Raw genomic sequence first — 16,470 nt, 5'->3', positions numbered from 1 at the left:
AATACTGGGAAACAGAAATACCAGAGACTTATGAAAAATACTGAACAATAACAACTCAACACAAGCACGCCTCCACTCCGAGGTTTCAGAGAAAGCCTGGACAATACATTTCACCAACCTCTGCAAAGACCTAATTAAGACCCCAGATGCCACCCCCACATCTACTGAGTGGTTTAATCGCTGGGAACGAGACGAGATACTTTACCTCATCAAACACCTCAACACCTCGAGAGCGCCCGCACCCAACGGCCTCAGCAACCACATCATCAAACAAGATCCTGAGGCATGGACTGATCTGTGCCTTGAACTATTCAACCTGATATCTAAAGAACAAACATTCCCTGTACCTGGCAAACTGCCACACTCGTGCCCATATACAAACAAGAAGAAAAATACCTACCTTCAAATTACAGACACCTTGCCATGCTCAACCCCTTAGGTAAAATATTTGCTTCAACTCTACTTAAACAACTGAATGCCTGGACAACCCGAAACAACATCTTTGACCCAAGGCAGACTGGATTTGTCAAACACACTGGGACAAACATAAACCTGACAATCCTGAATATCTTAAAACAAGAAGCATATCGAACCAGAACTCACATACACGCCGCCTTTATTGACCTCCAGATGGCCTTTGACAGTATCAACGGAAATAAACTATGGAACAAGCTACAAACCTGGAAATGTCCCTCTGAGATACTGGAACCTATCAAGGCCCTCTATAGCAACACCTCAATAAAGGTCCATCTCACATCTGCTAGCATAGTATCTGGCTCCATATCAACAGCCAGAGGCCTTAAACAAGGCTGCCCACTAGCCGCAACACTCTTCAACTTCTTCATCTTAGACATCATGACTAACCAAGCAAATGTGGATGCATTTCCCCCCAAAATAAACAACACCAAGATGCCGTACATTCTCTACACTGATGACTTGGTATTACTGGACAAAACTTGCATAGGCTTGCAAAGAAGACTTAACACACTAGAGAAATATGTCAAAGACAACAACATGAAGATTAAAGCCTCAAAAACCCACGTAATGTCATTAACTGCAAAGAAAAATTCAAAAACACCAACCTACTGTCTGACGCTTGACAAAAAATGCCTGGAAACAGTCAAAACAACTAAATATCTTGGAATCCACTTAAACCAGTCAAAACCAGAAAAATACTGGATGGAGCATCTGAAAAACAAATGCCTCGCTCTAGCATGACAAAGCACCATTATCCATAAAAAAAACGTTCATTTCTCCTTGACTCCAACTCTCACATTCTACAAGCAAAAAGTGACGAAAATACTCATCTATGGAAGTGAGAGCCTCCTTAACCTCCCACGACAAATATGGGAAACAATGGAGGGCAGATACTGTCGGAAAGTACTGGCACTACCGAAATCCTTCCCGGCAACCAGAATCTGCTTTGAACTAGGACTACAGTCACTTGACTCCTGTAACCTCTGGAAACACATCTCATTCTATAGAAAGACTATCATCGACAACAACATCCCCTCGATCAAATTCCTAAAAAGCACTCCCTCTACCGTCCACAATCCAACCATCAAAAGATGGAAAGAATTCTGCCAACAAATCCTAAAACACCATGAAATAGACAACGATATGCTGACAAATCATCCCTTCAAAGCAAATAAAAGACTTCAGGAACTCGATTGGATCCAGACATGTGAGAACAAGAACAAATACAAACTCTCACTACCTACATTCTACGAGACAAGAGTGCTGAACGAACTTCCAAAGTACCTGACAAAATTTCGTTGCAAACGCATACAAGACATCTTCTTACGCTTCCAATTTAATGTTCTGCCTACAAGAGAATACCTCACTTACACCCAGCAAATCCCTTTGGAGGAAAAGCAGTGCATTTTGCAAAAACTACACCGCACATGACACACTATTCCACCTTTTCATGGAATGTGCCTCTCTATCAGAGACACAAAAAACTTTTGCCCAGGTGCTCCCGAGAGAACACGTCAACCTCGACCAGTCTGAGAGATGGGAACAGATCACAAGTGGTCATTCCTTTCGACTTATCTTCAGAACAATGAAATTCTGGGAGAAAATAACAAACATGATTCCAATATCTCAAAAACCAGAACCTAACAGTGCTCACTCATCAAATTTAGCAATGTCGCCTAGTGACCATCATCAGCAACTCCAACAACAGCTACTATCCTGAACAATGCTAAAAGTTTGTTGACAAACTACATAGCAAAAAAAAAATACTAGTTAAAAACAAGTGACTTTTCTTAGGAATCCTTTCTAAGTGTCTCCAGCAAGTATAACTTGTGGTGGCCATTTAAACTTTTCGGCATGACAAAGTGAACAAAAGTTAAGGTCATTTTTAAACATGTTTTTGCACTTCATAGTGCACAAGATAAAAGTGCACACATGATACTATGTTGAAGCAAAGTATAAACATAGGTTATTCCCATTATTTAATGTAGACTTTGCTTTAAATTAGTCAAACAATATGTGCCACATGTTCCACATGGGTATCATGAACTGGTAGCCTGATGTATATTCCTGCAACTTTGCTACACAGAAATATGCATATTTTTGAAAACATTAATGAACAAAAGCCCTTAAAACTAGTAAATTAATCCTGCTTCCTTTTACAAACAAACAAGCAGGTGAGTGCTGCGGTCCTTGGATCATCACCACTTGCCCATTTGTGCCCGGAATTTGTTTTTGAAAAGGTAATCTTGAGCCTCCCAGGCCCGCATCCCTCGCTGTTTCCCTTCCTGGTTGCCTCTCCCTCCCGCCTCCCTGCCGGCCCACCATCCCTGATTGGTACATTCAACTGGTCATAATTGACCCTCCCAAGGCAGCCCTCTGCCTGGCAGCCCCTGTGGCTAAGGACCCCAAGGCAAAGGGCGGCTTCCAATGAGGCGGCTTCAGATCGTGTCTGCAGGTGTCAGCAGGGGAAGCCAGTGGCCAGCGACCAACCAGGAACAACCAATAAGGCAAGTATAGCCAAGGCGACCCCAACCCTACAAATGATCCAATCACATAATCATTAGTCCCCGACACACCTACTAACCATCATAGACCAAATTACGTTAAAATAGTATATACCATAGACTAATTAATTCCAACTCTAGCATGCCACTCATCTAGATTGTACGCTCAAAGATTACTGTGTTGGATTCTGCCTCTTAAGACTGTGTCACATCTAGTGTGTGAGCTCAAAGATTACCGTGTTGTGTTCTGACTTCCTAAGATTGTGCGCTCAAAGAGTACTGTGTTGGATTCTGCCTTTTAAGACTGTGTCACATCTAGTTTGTACGCTCAAAGATTACTGTGTTGTATTCTGGTTTCCTAAGATTGTACGCTCAAAGATTTTGTGTTGGATTCTGCCTCTTAAGACTGTGTCACATCTAAATTGTTGTGTTCTCAAAGATTACTGTGTTGGATTCTGCCTCTTAAGACTGTGTCACATCTAGATTGTTGCGTGCTCAAAGATTACTGTGTTGTATTCTGCCCTCTTAAGACTGCCTCACATCTAGATTGTGCGCTCAAAAGATTACTGTGTTGAATTCTGCTCTTAAGACTGTGTCACATCTAGATTGTTGTGCGCTCAAAGATTACTGTGTTGTAGTCTGCCCTCTTAAGACCGGCTCTCTTCTAGATAGTGCACTCAAAGATTACTGTGTTGGATTCTGCCTCTTAAGACTGCCTCACATCTAGATTCTGTGCTCAAAGATCACTGTGTTGTATTCTGACCTCTTAAAACAGCCTCACATATAGATTGTTGTGCGCTCAAAGATTTCTGTGTCGTATTCTACCCTCTTAAGATTGTGCACTCAAGGATTACTGTGTTGGATTCTGCCTCCTAAGAATGCCTCACTTCTAGGTAGTACGCTCAAAGATTACTGTGTTGTATTCTGCCCTCTTAAGATTGAGCGCTCAAAGATTACTGTGTTGTGGTCTGCCCTCTTAAGATTACGGACTCATAGATTTCTGTGTTGTATTCTGCCCTCTTAAGACTGCCTCAAATCTAGAATGTGCGCTCAAAGATTACTGTGTTGGATTCTGACTCTTAAGACTCTCACAACTAGATTGTTGTGCGCTCAAAGATTACTGTGTTGTATTCTGCCCTCTTTAAGACTGCCTCACTTCTAGATAGTGCGCTCAAAGATTACTGTGTTGGATTCTGCCTTTTAAGACTGTGTCACATCAAAGATTACTGTGTTGTGGTCTGTCCTCTTAAAATTACGCACTCATAGATTTCTGTGTTGTATTCTGCCCTCTTAAGACTGCCTCACATCTAGATTGTGCGCTCAAAGATTACTGTGTTGGATGCTGCCTCTTAAGACTGTGTCACATCTAGATTGTTGTGCGCTCAAAGATTACTGTGTTGCATTCTACTCTCTTAAAACTGCCTCACATCTAGATTGTGCGGTGAAAAGATTGCTGTGTTAGATTATGCCTTTAAGACTGTGTCACATCTAGATTGTTGTGTGCTCAAAGATTACTGTGTTGTATTCTGCCTCTTAAGACTGTATCACATCTAGATTGTGCCCTCAAAGCTTACTGTGTTTTATTCTGCCCTCTTAAAACTGCCTCAAATCTAGATTGTGCGCTCAAAGATTACTGTGTTGTATTCTACCCTCTTAAGATTGTGCGCTCAAAGATTACTGTGTTGGATTCTGCCTCTTAACACTGTGTCACATCTGGATTTGTGTGTGCTCAAAGATTAATGTGTTGTATTCTGCCCTCTTAAGATTCCCTCACAACTATGTTGTGCGTAGAAAAGATTACTGTGTTGGATTCTGCCCTTAAGATTGTGTCTCATCTAGATTGTTGTGCGCTCAAAAATTACTGTGCTGTATTCTGCCCTCTTGAGACTGCCTCACTTTTAGATAGTGCGCTCAAAGATTACTGTGTTGGATTCTGCCTCTTAAAACTGTGTCACATCAAAGATTACTGAGTTGTGGTCTGCCCTCTTAAGATTACGCAATCATAGATTTCTGCTTTGTATTCTGACCTCTTTAGACTGCCTCACATCTAGATTGTGCGCTAAAAGATTACTGTGTTGGATTCTGCCTCTTATGACTGTCACATCTAGATTGTTGTGTGCTAAAAGATTACTGTGCTGTATTCTGCCCTCTTAAGACTGTGTCACATCTCGATTGTTGTGCGCTCAAAGATTACTGTGTTGCATTCTGCTCTCTTAAAACTGCCTCACATCTAGATTGTGCGCTCAAAGATTACTGTGTTGGATTCTGCCTTTTAAGGCTGTGTCACATCAAAGATTACTGTGTAGTGGTCTGTCCTCTTAAGATTACGCACTTATAGATTTCTGTGTTGTATTCTGCCCTCTTAAGACTGCCTCACATCTAGATTGTGCGCTCAAAGATTACTGTGTTGGATTCTGCCTTTTAAGGCTGTGTCACATCAAAGATTACTGTGTAGTGGTCTGTCCTCTTAAGATTACGCACCTTTAGATTTCTGTGTTGTATTCTGCCCTCTTAAGACTGCTTCACATCTAGATTGTTTGCTAAAAGATTACTGTGTTGGATTCTGCCTCTTAAGACTGTCACATCTAGATTGTTGTGTGCTCAAAGATTACTGTGTTGTATTCTGCCCTCTTAAGACTGCCTCACTTCTAGATTGTGCGCTAAAAGATTACTGTGTTGGATTCTGCCTCTTAAGACTATCACATCTAGATTGTTGTGCGCTCAAAGATTACTGTGTTGGATGCTGCCTCTTAAGACTGTGTCACATCTAGATTGTTGTGCGCTCAAAGATTACTGTGTTGCATTCTACTCTCTTAAAACTGCCTCACATCTAGATTGTGCGCTGAAAAGATTGCTGTGTTAGATTATGCCCTTAGGACTGTGTCACATCTAGATTGTTGTGTGCTCAAAGATTACTGTGTTGTATTCTGCCTCTTAAGACTGTATCACATCTAGATTGTTGTGTGCTCAAAGATTACTGTGTTGTATTCTGCCCTCTGGAGACTGGCTCACTTCTAGATAGTGTGCTCAAAGAATACTGTGTTGGATTCTGCCTCTTAAGAGTGCCTCACATCTAGATTGTGCCCTCAAAGATTACTGTGTTTTATTCTGCCCTCTTAAAACTGACTCAAATCTAGATTGTTCGCTCAAAGATTACTGTGTTGTATTCTACCCTCTTAAGATTGTGCGCTCAAAGATTACTGTGTTGGATTCTGCCCTCTTAAGACTGCCTCACTTCTAAATAGTGCGCTCATAGATTACTGTGTTGGATTCTGCCTCTTAAAACTGTGTCACATCAAAGATTACTGTGTTGTGGTCTGCCCTTTTAAGATTACGCACTCATAGATTTCTGTGTTGTATTCTGCCCTCTTTAGACTGCCTCACATCTAGATTGTGCGCTCAAAGATTACTGTGTTGGATTCTGCCTCTTAACACTGTGTCACATCTAGATTGTTGTGCGCTCAAAGATTAATGTGTTGTATTCTGCCCTCTTAAGACTGCCTCACTTCTAGATTGTGCGCTCAAAGATTACTGTGTTGGATGCTGCCTCTTAAGACTGTGTCACATCTAGATTGTTGTGCGCTCAAAGATTACTGTGTTGCATTCTACTCTCTTAAAACTGCCTCACATCTAGATTGTGCGCTGAAAAGATTGCTGTGTTAGATTATGCCCTTAGGACTGTGTCACATCTAGATTGTTGTGTGCTCAAAGATTACTGTGTTGTATTCTGCCTCTTAAGACTGTATGACATCTAGATTGTTGTGTGCTCAAAGATTACTGTGTTGTATTCTGCCCTCTGGAGACTGGCTCACTTCTAGATAGTGTGCTCAAAGAATACTGTGTTGGATTCTGCCTCTTAAGACTGCCTCACATCTAGATTGTGCCCTCAAAGATTACTGTGTTTTATTCTGCCCTCTTAAAACTGGCTCAAATCTAGATTGTTCGCTCAAAGATTACTGTGTTGTATTCTACCCTCTTAAGATTGTGCGCTCAAAGATTACTGTGTTTGATTCTGCCTCTTAACACTGTGCCACATCTAGATTGTTGTGCGCTCAAAGATTAATGTGTTGTATTCTGCCCTCTTAAGACTCCTTCACAACTAGGTTGTGCGTAGAAAAGATTACTGTGTTGGATTCTGCCCTTAAGACTGTGTCTCATCTAGATTGTTGTGCGCTCAAAGATTACTGTGCTGTATTCTGCCCTCTTAAGACTGCCTCACTTCTAAATAGTGCGCTAATAGATTACTGTGTTGGATTCTGCCTCTTAAAACTGTGTCACAACAAAGATTACTGTGTTGTGGTCTGCCCTTTTAAGATTACGCACTCATAGATTTCTGTGTTGTATTCTGCCCTCTTTAGACTGCCTCACATCTAGATTGTGCGCTAAAAGATTACTGTGTTGGATTCTGCCTCTTAAGACTGTCACATCTAGATTGTTGTGCGCTGAAAGATTACTGTGCTGTATTCTGCCCTCTTAAGACTGTGTCACATCTAGATTGTTGTGCGCTCAAAGATTACTGTGTTGCATTCTTCTCTCTTAAAACTGCCTCACATCTAGATTGTGCACTGAAAAGATTACTGTGTTAGATTATGCCCTTAAATCTGTGTCACATCTAGATTGTTGTGCGCTCAAAGTTTACTGTGGTGGATTCTGCCTCTTAAGACTCCCTCACATCTAGATTGTCCGCGCAAAGATTACTGTAATGTATTCTGCCCTCTTAAGACTGCCTGAAATTTAGATTGTGCGCTCAAAGATTACTGCGTTGTATTCTGCCCTCCTAAGATTGTGCGCTCAAAGATGACTATGTTGTATTCTGCCCTCTTAATAAAGTCTCACAACTAGATAGTGCGCTCTAGATTACTGTATTCTATTCCACCAGTCTACCCCCTTAGCCTGTTCCACACCTAGATAGTAAATCCAAGAGATTACTGTCTTGTTTCTAACTCACTCACAACTAGAACTGTTGGTCCTTAGCTACTACTGTTATATTGAGCCGCTCAAACACTCACAAACTGTTCCTGTAAACATTTCCCGCATCTAGACAGTGCCCCCAAGAGATCTCTGTATTGTATTCCGCTAGTCTATAAATCCCTATCTATAAACTGTTCCTATTAGCCTATCCCACTTCTTGATTAGTAGATTTGGGGCCCATCTATCACCGTTAGATCACCAATCCCAGCTTTATAACACCAAATGGAGACCCCAGGTCACAGGAATCCCCCTTTCACACATGTCCTAATTCCTAGAATCCCCGCTCCCGCCCTCCCCTCCTCACTCATCCACCTTGGCCCCTGACCCACGCTCTACAACCCACCCTCTTAAACCCCTGCACTATTCCCGCCGCGAGCTCAACCCTTGAAGCCTGCCCACACCCTTCACTGCAGCCTAACGCGACCCGCCCACTATCCTACCACCACCCCCATCCAACTCTAAAATCAGAGGTGAATTCTGGCGCGCAAAGAACCTCCCTCTGCAGAAGCCTAGTCCCCTCCACCCTTCCCATCCAGACTCATCGCCCCCAACCCCCTCTGACCACTATTGAGAACTCCCTAATACCCCACGCCAAGACACCTCACCCACTATCAAAATCTCAATCCAGAGGAGCCTGATGGCGCTCCAACCAGCTCAAACCCTCATACTCTTTCACTCCTTCCTTGCACCCCATCAAACATTCCTCCCTCCCTTTCGCCCCCCCTTACCCTCAAATGCCTCTCCCTAACCCACCATAGAACCACTCTCCCTATCCCCCACACCGTCCCCCCACCATAACCTCCTCTGACCCCCATCTCCCCAAACGCACCTCAGACCTACCCACTCTTGACCCCTGCCAACAACCACCCCGCCTCATATTCCTTCCCCTCTCTAAAAGCAGCATGTCGCACCCTCGTGAGAACAGTAGCTTCATCTCCATCACACTCTAACCCCCTGCTCTCTCTCATACCCCCATTCACCAAAACCTGTGAAATGCAGAAAATTAGTCTGGTCCCCCTCTGCGGCTATTTACTCCTCACCACTTCTGCCTCAACCCGACCTCCCAATCCCTCCATTGCCTACCCCATCACAATCCCCCCTGCACTTGCCCTGCTTCCACCCCCTCTCTCTCGACTTCTCTCCCTGCACACTGGACCCCCCAATCCCTTCGAGACTCACTCCAATTCCTAGCCCCTGAATCTGCCTCACATCCACAGACCATCTGTCCACAAGCCTGCCCCTCCACGACTCTACCCACACCCCTCACATATCCTCCTCCACCCGCCTACTCTTCCTAGCCTCCATCAATGTAACCAATCTAACCCCATGGCCCTCCTCTAAAAACCTGCTGGCAGCCTACCCCCTCACCACCCCTCCTTTCCCAGTTTCAACATCCCAGAATGTCCCATCACCCACCTTTCCCCAACCAACCCCCATGCCATAGTCAACTGCATCCTTTTTAATGCCCGCTCTGTAGCGAAAAACAGACACAGCATCTTCGACCTCCTCTCCTCAGACAATCCAGACCTAGTCTTTATCACTGAAACTTGGTTCTCTGATGACTTTGCCCTTGTTGCACACAAAGCGTTCCCCCTGGCTACTCGCTCATCCCGCTCAACAGACCTTCCAGAGGAGGCGGCATGGCGGTCCTCTTCAAATCTCACTTCTCTGTCTTAATCGTTGAATCACAGACATGCATTCGATCATGCGAATCCCTTCCAGTTAAATTTCACTACCTCAGACTTTCTCCCACAGCTTCCTACTCATCTACAGGGCCTCCCGGTTACGACAGACATTTCTCAAACAACCTCTGTGATTCTGTAGCTACAATTCAAGTAAATCACCCCTCTCTGACTTTCCTGGGAGACTTCAATATCTGGTTGGACATTCCCACCAATCCCATGACCCATCCTCTGGTCGACAGCCTTGATGCCCTCAACCTCTCCCTCCATATGAACGGTCCAACCCATTCTATGGGGCACACCCTAGATGAAATCTTCAGCTGCCATGACCTGATTCATCTATCCCCCCATACCCCTTATCTGGTCTGACCACTTTGTCATCCCTTTCTCTATACTGAACCCCGTCCCTCCCGCTACACCCCCCAAGGCCTCCACCCAAGACCTCAAATGCTGGAATAAAGTAAAGATCCTTCCTGACTTTGCTGAAGCCCTACTTCTCAGATCCCCTACAACGCCCCCCCCCCCCACCCCTAACAGATCTCTAACCATTGATTCCTTCAACTCTTGGCTCAAAGAATCACTAATTCCCCTCACCCCCTCACGCCCCACTTACTCACGCAATGAACCATTTCCCAAATGGTTCACACCAGAGCTGAGGATCGCCAAAAAACAAAATAAACTTCTGGAACGCAAATGGCGAGCATCAAAAACAGATCTAAGCAGATCCACTTTCGCCTTCCGCCATCGTAACTACAAAGCCAAAATCCGAAATGCCCAAAAAGCCTATTCCAAAAAAAGACTTCTCAACTGTGAAACAGCACCTGTTAGGAAATCCCAGCGTTCATACTGGAAAATATGGAAATTACACCATCCTCGCTACCTTCAACAGAAACCAAGATGGCGGCTATTTGGTTCCGTTTTTCCTAATGCTCCGGGTAGGTCTAGCTTATTCCAAAATGGCGACCTCCTCAAGCCAAATGCTATATCAGTCTCGTTGAGACCCAGGTAGGTGCGTCGCTACTCGCTCCACATCCTGTGCAGCTTCATAGCAGCTTACGCTCCTGCCTTTTCAATCTTTTCCGCCTTTCTGACTACGGTCTTCCTTTTTCCTAACTCTTAGTTATATCCACCTTTTCCTTTCCCTTCCCGTGGCTGTACTTCCTTGCCGTATCCTCCTCTCTCCTACCTCTTTGTGCTTTGGCATCGCTCTGCCTCCTTGCTCCTCCTCACAGGAATTCTTGCTGCCCGGCGAGCCTCCGCTTGTTCCTTACGGGCTACGTTCCCACCTCCTGTTTGACTTCCGTGCTCCCTTACACCTTGCTCCGGGCACCGTCCTGCCCCATAGAGCATCCTGTTTACTTTTCCTTGCCCCTGGATTCCATCAAGAAGACTCAAGAAGATTGTCCTGTTCCGGACCTTCCTTCACGAGACTCGGCTACACGGAGCTGTGTTTCCTGACTACTTCAGCTGGACAATTCGGCCAACAGTGCAAAGGACTTTGTACTAGGAACATCACCAGACCTGCACGTCTTTTGGAATCCAAGCACATCGGGTTTTATTCCCCGGAGGGTTTCCCAAGGGTGTCGCCCAAGAGGCGCTTAGAGCCAATTTTTCTGGTCTCTTCAGCGCCTTCTGGGAGGCATACCACAACTTCGATACTACAGAAACGAACTCAGAAGCCAAGGGAAAAAGGGACCAGTTCTGTGAGTACTATCTTTGTTTGTATTGAGAGTCTCAGAGCACCAAAGAACTCCCATCATCTCTGATTTTGTCAAACCCACGTGTGCCTCTACCCAATCTGCCCCATCACAATCGCTCTGTGACTCACTATCGCTACACTTCTACACCACCGCTCTAGACAGGATGACTGCCCTTAACAACAAACTGTCCCTCCTCTCCCTGCACCCAACAACCAAGCAACCCCTTATTCACCCTCCTTCAACTCGTTCAGACCCATCTCCAGTGACGAGTCCTTGACCTACTATCTACTAGAAAACCATCTGGCTCCCCCTTGACCCCTGTCCCGCCTTTGTCCTAAAAGAAATATGCTCGTCCACCTGCAATGTGGAACATGTGAGAACCATACTGAATGATTTCATCAGCTCTGGCGTCTTCCCCGATGCCTTCAAAATTGCACATGTCAAGCCTCTCCTTAAAAAGCCATCCCTCGACCCCAAAAACTACATCTCGAACACCAGATTCCTTGCAAAACTCATCGACCGAACAGCATACTCACAGCTAACTGCCTTTGTTGAATCCAACAACCTCCTCAACTCCGCACAATCAGGTTTCAGACCACGGCATTGAACCGAAACCATGCTGACTTCGATCTGGGATGATCTTAAAGTCACTGCAGACTCTGAAGGATGTGCTGCTCTAATTCTCCTCGACCTCTCTGCAGCCTTTGACACATTTAACCACTCAATCCTCCTTGACCATCTCCATTCCTTTGTAATCCGTGGCACCGCTCTCAAGTGGATTCCCTCCTTTCTCAGCAACAGGAAACAAATAACCCTCCTCTCCCATTTTGTCTCAGCTGCTCACTTGGTTAATACTGGAGTACCGCAAGGCGCATGTCTATCTGCCCTCCTATTCAACCTCTTTATGTCCACCCTTCCTGGAATCATCCGCCCGCACATCTCGCGCTGCAACTATGCTGACGATACCCAAATCATCCTTAAAATCCACAATTCAGACACCAACCCCCAGCCTGACCTTGAAGTACGTCTCCAAGATATCGACAGATGGATGACAATAAAGCACCTCCACTTAAACCCCGATAGTAAAAAACCTAGACTGCACTATGGACTCTGGTTTAACCCTCTCACGGCAGATCAACAATGTGTTTAAATGATGCCACTGCCATCTCAAACTTCTGAGATGCATCTATCACTACCTCTCCTTCCCGAACAGACTTGCAGCTGTTATGTCGATTGTAATGTCGAGACTGGACTATGCCAACTCCCTATACCTAGGCATACCACCTTAACAAACTGCAAAGAGCGCAAAACACTGCTGCTAAGCTGCTCCTCACCCTGGGCCCAAGAGACCACACCTCCCCTGCTCTCCAAACCCTCCACTGGCTCCCGGTCAGACGAAGAGCCTCTTTCAAGACCCTCTGCATCACTCATCATGCAGTGCACAAGACCGGCCCTTTATACCTGTAAGAAAAGCTAAAACCTTACCTCCCACTGCGCACCCTAAGATCAAGCACTGCCCTCCTTTTAGTGATCCCTACCACTAACTCTGTCAGGATTGGAGGGTCAGCTTTCTCAGTCTTCGCCCGACCCTGTGGAACTCACTTCCCCCACATATTCGACACACCCAAGAATATATGACATTCCGCAAAGTAGTACAAATGTGGCTCTTTCCATAACACCAACCTCAAAATAAAGAAAATATTGGATTTCCAAGTCACCGAAAGACAAAATACTATGTGACCCGCCCTGGATCCCCATGAGACCGCTGTGTACCCTCTGGCCAGTACTGCCAGTAAATGCCCCATCCGCTCCAGCACACCGTCGCCCTGTACCTATCTTTACCCGGGTTATCACTGTCTGCCCATCCCTATGGTCCCCGTGATGTCTCCCCCAGCACCTTTGTCCCTGTACTATCCCCGTGTCCACTGCCCACTTACTACCCATAAATCCTTTGTAATCCCCCTTGCGCGGTGCTATTGTTGTATACCTGGGCCGCAATACCTTTAACTCTCTCTCCCTAAATATCTTCCTTCTCGAGCTCTCCGCTCATCTGCCTCCAACTCCCTCAGGGTCAGTCGCTTCTCCAAGCCAGCAAGTTGGTGGTAGATCTCTTTCTTTGGCTGGTGCCTCTCTCAGGAACAGCCTCCCTTCCTCCCTTGAACTTGAGGAGAACCATCTCTGGTTCTGGAAGCAGCTCAAAACCTTTCTCTTTGCTTCTGCTTTTTCTCTTCCTCTCCTCTGCTGACCTCCTGGCTGTAACCTGAACCTGCACTGGCTACCTGTACACCCTCTGATCTCGGGCCCAGGTCCCTCCCCCACCAGCATCACACTCCTGCACTGCCCACCTGGCAACCCCGGCACTTGGGACTGTTACTGTATCCCTACAGTCCCCCTACCAGCCTGACACCTGATATCTGCACTCAGGGGTGGACTGGCCTTTAGGGAACTCTGGAGATTTCCCGGTGGGCCTCTGCACCCTGGGCCTCTTTTCTGTGGTATTTCCAAATTTTCTCATAGGAAAAGCATTGGGCTTGCTGAAAATGTGTCATATAGGGCCACTTTGAACTTTATTTCCAGGGCCTCTTTAGGTCCCCAGTAATTATTTCCAGGGCCTCTTTTAGTTCCCAGTCCAGCCCTGTCTGCACTTACCCATGCACTTGACACTTGCTGGCCATTACTTACTTACTGTTATTATTCCCATGTACTGCACTGTCCCTGCCTCCTTTCCACGCACTTGCAGAATCTGAATGACACCTGGCCTAGTAGGATCGTTGTCTGTCCTCACTTTGTTCCCCTCCCTTGCCTCATCGCGCCTTGAAACACTTGTGTATAGGCGCGTTATGAATGCCATATCATATCATATCATATCATACCCAACACCTCTATGCCCCCTAGTTCCTTCGAAAACACATCTAGTGCCCATAATGTCTCTTTGTGCCCTGTGTGTCACTGTATACCTCTACCCCTGCTCCTGTGATGCTGCTATGTATCCCCCTTCACCCTAGTCCTCGTGATGTTGCTGTGTTCCCTGCCCTCTTCCCAACGTCATTAGGTATCCTTCTTGCCCCTCCGTCCTGTCTCTGTAAGCCCAGACCTCTGTCTCTCAGTGCCTCTTTGTACCCGTTTGGCGCTATCTACACCTGTCGCTGTAAGCCTAGCATCCACCACTGCGTGCTCCTGTGTCCCCCTGCCCTCCTGCTCCTGTGATATCTCTATAACTCTGTCTGTAGTATCCCACCGTCTCGAGTCTCAATGATGTCACTGTATGCCCCACAGTGCCCGTGTGTCGCCTGTACCCTGCCTTCATGCCCCTGTCCTGTTGCCATAAACCCATCCTTCCAGTCGCTATCTATCCCTCAGGCCCCATGTCCAGTCACTGTAAACCCAGCCCTCTGGTCCCTGTGTTGTCCCTGAGCGCCCCTACCGTCCAGCTCCCGTGCTATTGCTGTGTACGCCTGCCACTCAGGCCCCGCCCCGTAACCCTCTGGCCCTGTGACTGTATGACCAGCTCGCTAGTCGTTGCAATGTCCCTATTTGTGTCCTACCACTTCAGCCCCTGTGCTATCGATGCATGCCTCCCTGTCCCGTGATGTCCAGCATCAGTCCCACATAGTGACTGCCTGTACAGCCCCTCCAGTCCCCTTATGTCTTTGTATACCCGCCCCTCTGGTCTCAATATCTCTCTCTGTGACCCAGGCCCCTGCATGCCGGCTGTCTGTCCCTACCACAGCTCACTGCAATGTGTACCCAGCCCTCCCGGTCATCATGTACCGTTCTGTCATGTCCCCACGGTCCGTACCTCACCACTTGCTTCAAAGCGGATATGCTTAGGCGCTTTATGCTTGAACCATGATATCATATCAGTACTCTTACTCTCTACACCATCACTCAATTAGAGTACAGCTATACCCCTCGATAAATTCGGCCTATCTACTCACATACGAAGACTACCCGATGACCACCTCATCACTCTAATAAAACTCAGCTATATCCCATGACAAACCGGCCTAGCTGCTCACATAAGCGTCCTAAAGGCCTATCGCAGCCATTACCATGTCTGAGTGTCCAACCACCAGACTGCACACTTTCAACTGATATCTCCACCACCACGCCTGATGCTCGGATGCAGCTACCATCAGGCAAATACACCAGCTGCACACATAACTGGTGCACCCACCCACCCTATGACACTAACTCTCTCTACTCGCTCTACTGACCTGGACTGCAGTCCCTGAGGGCGTTCAACCTACCAGTGCTTCGAGATCATACCAATGATATATAGAGCGCTATATCAATGCCAAATAACATAACATAACATAACATAGATGCCCCCATATTTCTGCATTCTTAATTTTCAAAACGTCTACACAATTAACTAATTCCTTCCTTTATTCAATCACACAATAGAATGGCAATGCTGGATTCCCAAACAATAGTAAAGTTGTTATATTGTCATTTCAGAGACAGATGCCTGGCTTGGAAACACTTGAAATAGCTGTCTTTTCAGTGCCAGTGTCGCCGGTTCTTACTCTATCAGCCTGGCGGCGACTAAAGGGTTGCGTTGGCCTGAACGAAGTATTTAAGACTTACCACAACATACTCTACGTCATTTTCTAAAAGTTTAAAGATGTATTTTGTGGTGGAGGCCTTATTGTAGACGTCAGCCACGTCTTCAACGCTCCAGGAAACGCCTCGAAGAGAAGGTACGCTGGCTGCCGAAGCCACAGCGAGCGCCGGTAAGATTCTCACCCAGACCTCCATTTTGGTCTGCTAAGGTCCGGGGAGCCCTGTGTGTGCACACCGGACTCAAACAAGCCCCTTTACTCCAAACGGTGGTGCTCCTTCTGCTGGAGGGACTGCAAAGGAGCTATGGACAAACAGGAGTCTTGGAGCGAGTTGCCAAAATACAGCTTTTTTTTTCTTTGTGTATTTGTAATCCATTCAATTGCAACAGGCAGCAGTGGGGAAATGAGTCGGGCCTTGCACAAGGCTCGCTTCATATTGCGTTGTTTTTTTCAGCTGCTGCTATTTTGTCCTGAGGTAAGAACTTGTTTCCAGCAACCACCAAATTCTAAACCTGTCTGATAGTGGCGTTTTGGAATGTAAACCGCGGGAACAGTTGGCAACCGCCGTATG

At 46.1% G+C, this 16,470-nt stretch overlaps 1 protein-coding gene across 1 annotated transcript in view; it reads right to left on the bottom strand.

Moving 5' to 3' along the window:
• The window catches only part of LOC138568929 (cathelicidin-related antimicrobial peptide Bf-CRAMP-like), an 82,632-nt gene extending 66,377 nt beyond the window's left edge, over positions 1-16,255 (bottom strand). The window contains exon 1 of the mRNA XM_069646701.1: positions 15,925-16,255. Coding sequence (XP_069502802.1) covers positions 15,925-16,095 — 171 coding nt within the window. The 5' untranslated portion in view covers positions 16,096-16,255. The remainder of the gene's footprint in view (positions 1-15,924) is intronic.
• Positions 16,256-16,470: the final 215 nt, after the last annotated feature.

The sequence above is a fragment of the Ambystoma mexicanum genome, chromosome 2q (assembly GCF_040938575.1).
Source record: "Ambystoma mexicanum isolate Mex_15411 chromosome 2q, UKY_AmexF1_1, whole genome shotgun sequence".
NCBI lineage: Eukaryota > Metazoa > Chordata > Amphibia > Caudata > Ambystomatidae > Ambystoma > Ambystoma mexicanum.
Note: the sequence above shows the minus strand (reverse complement) of the source record. Positions and strands in the feature narration are given on the sequence as shown.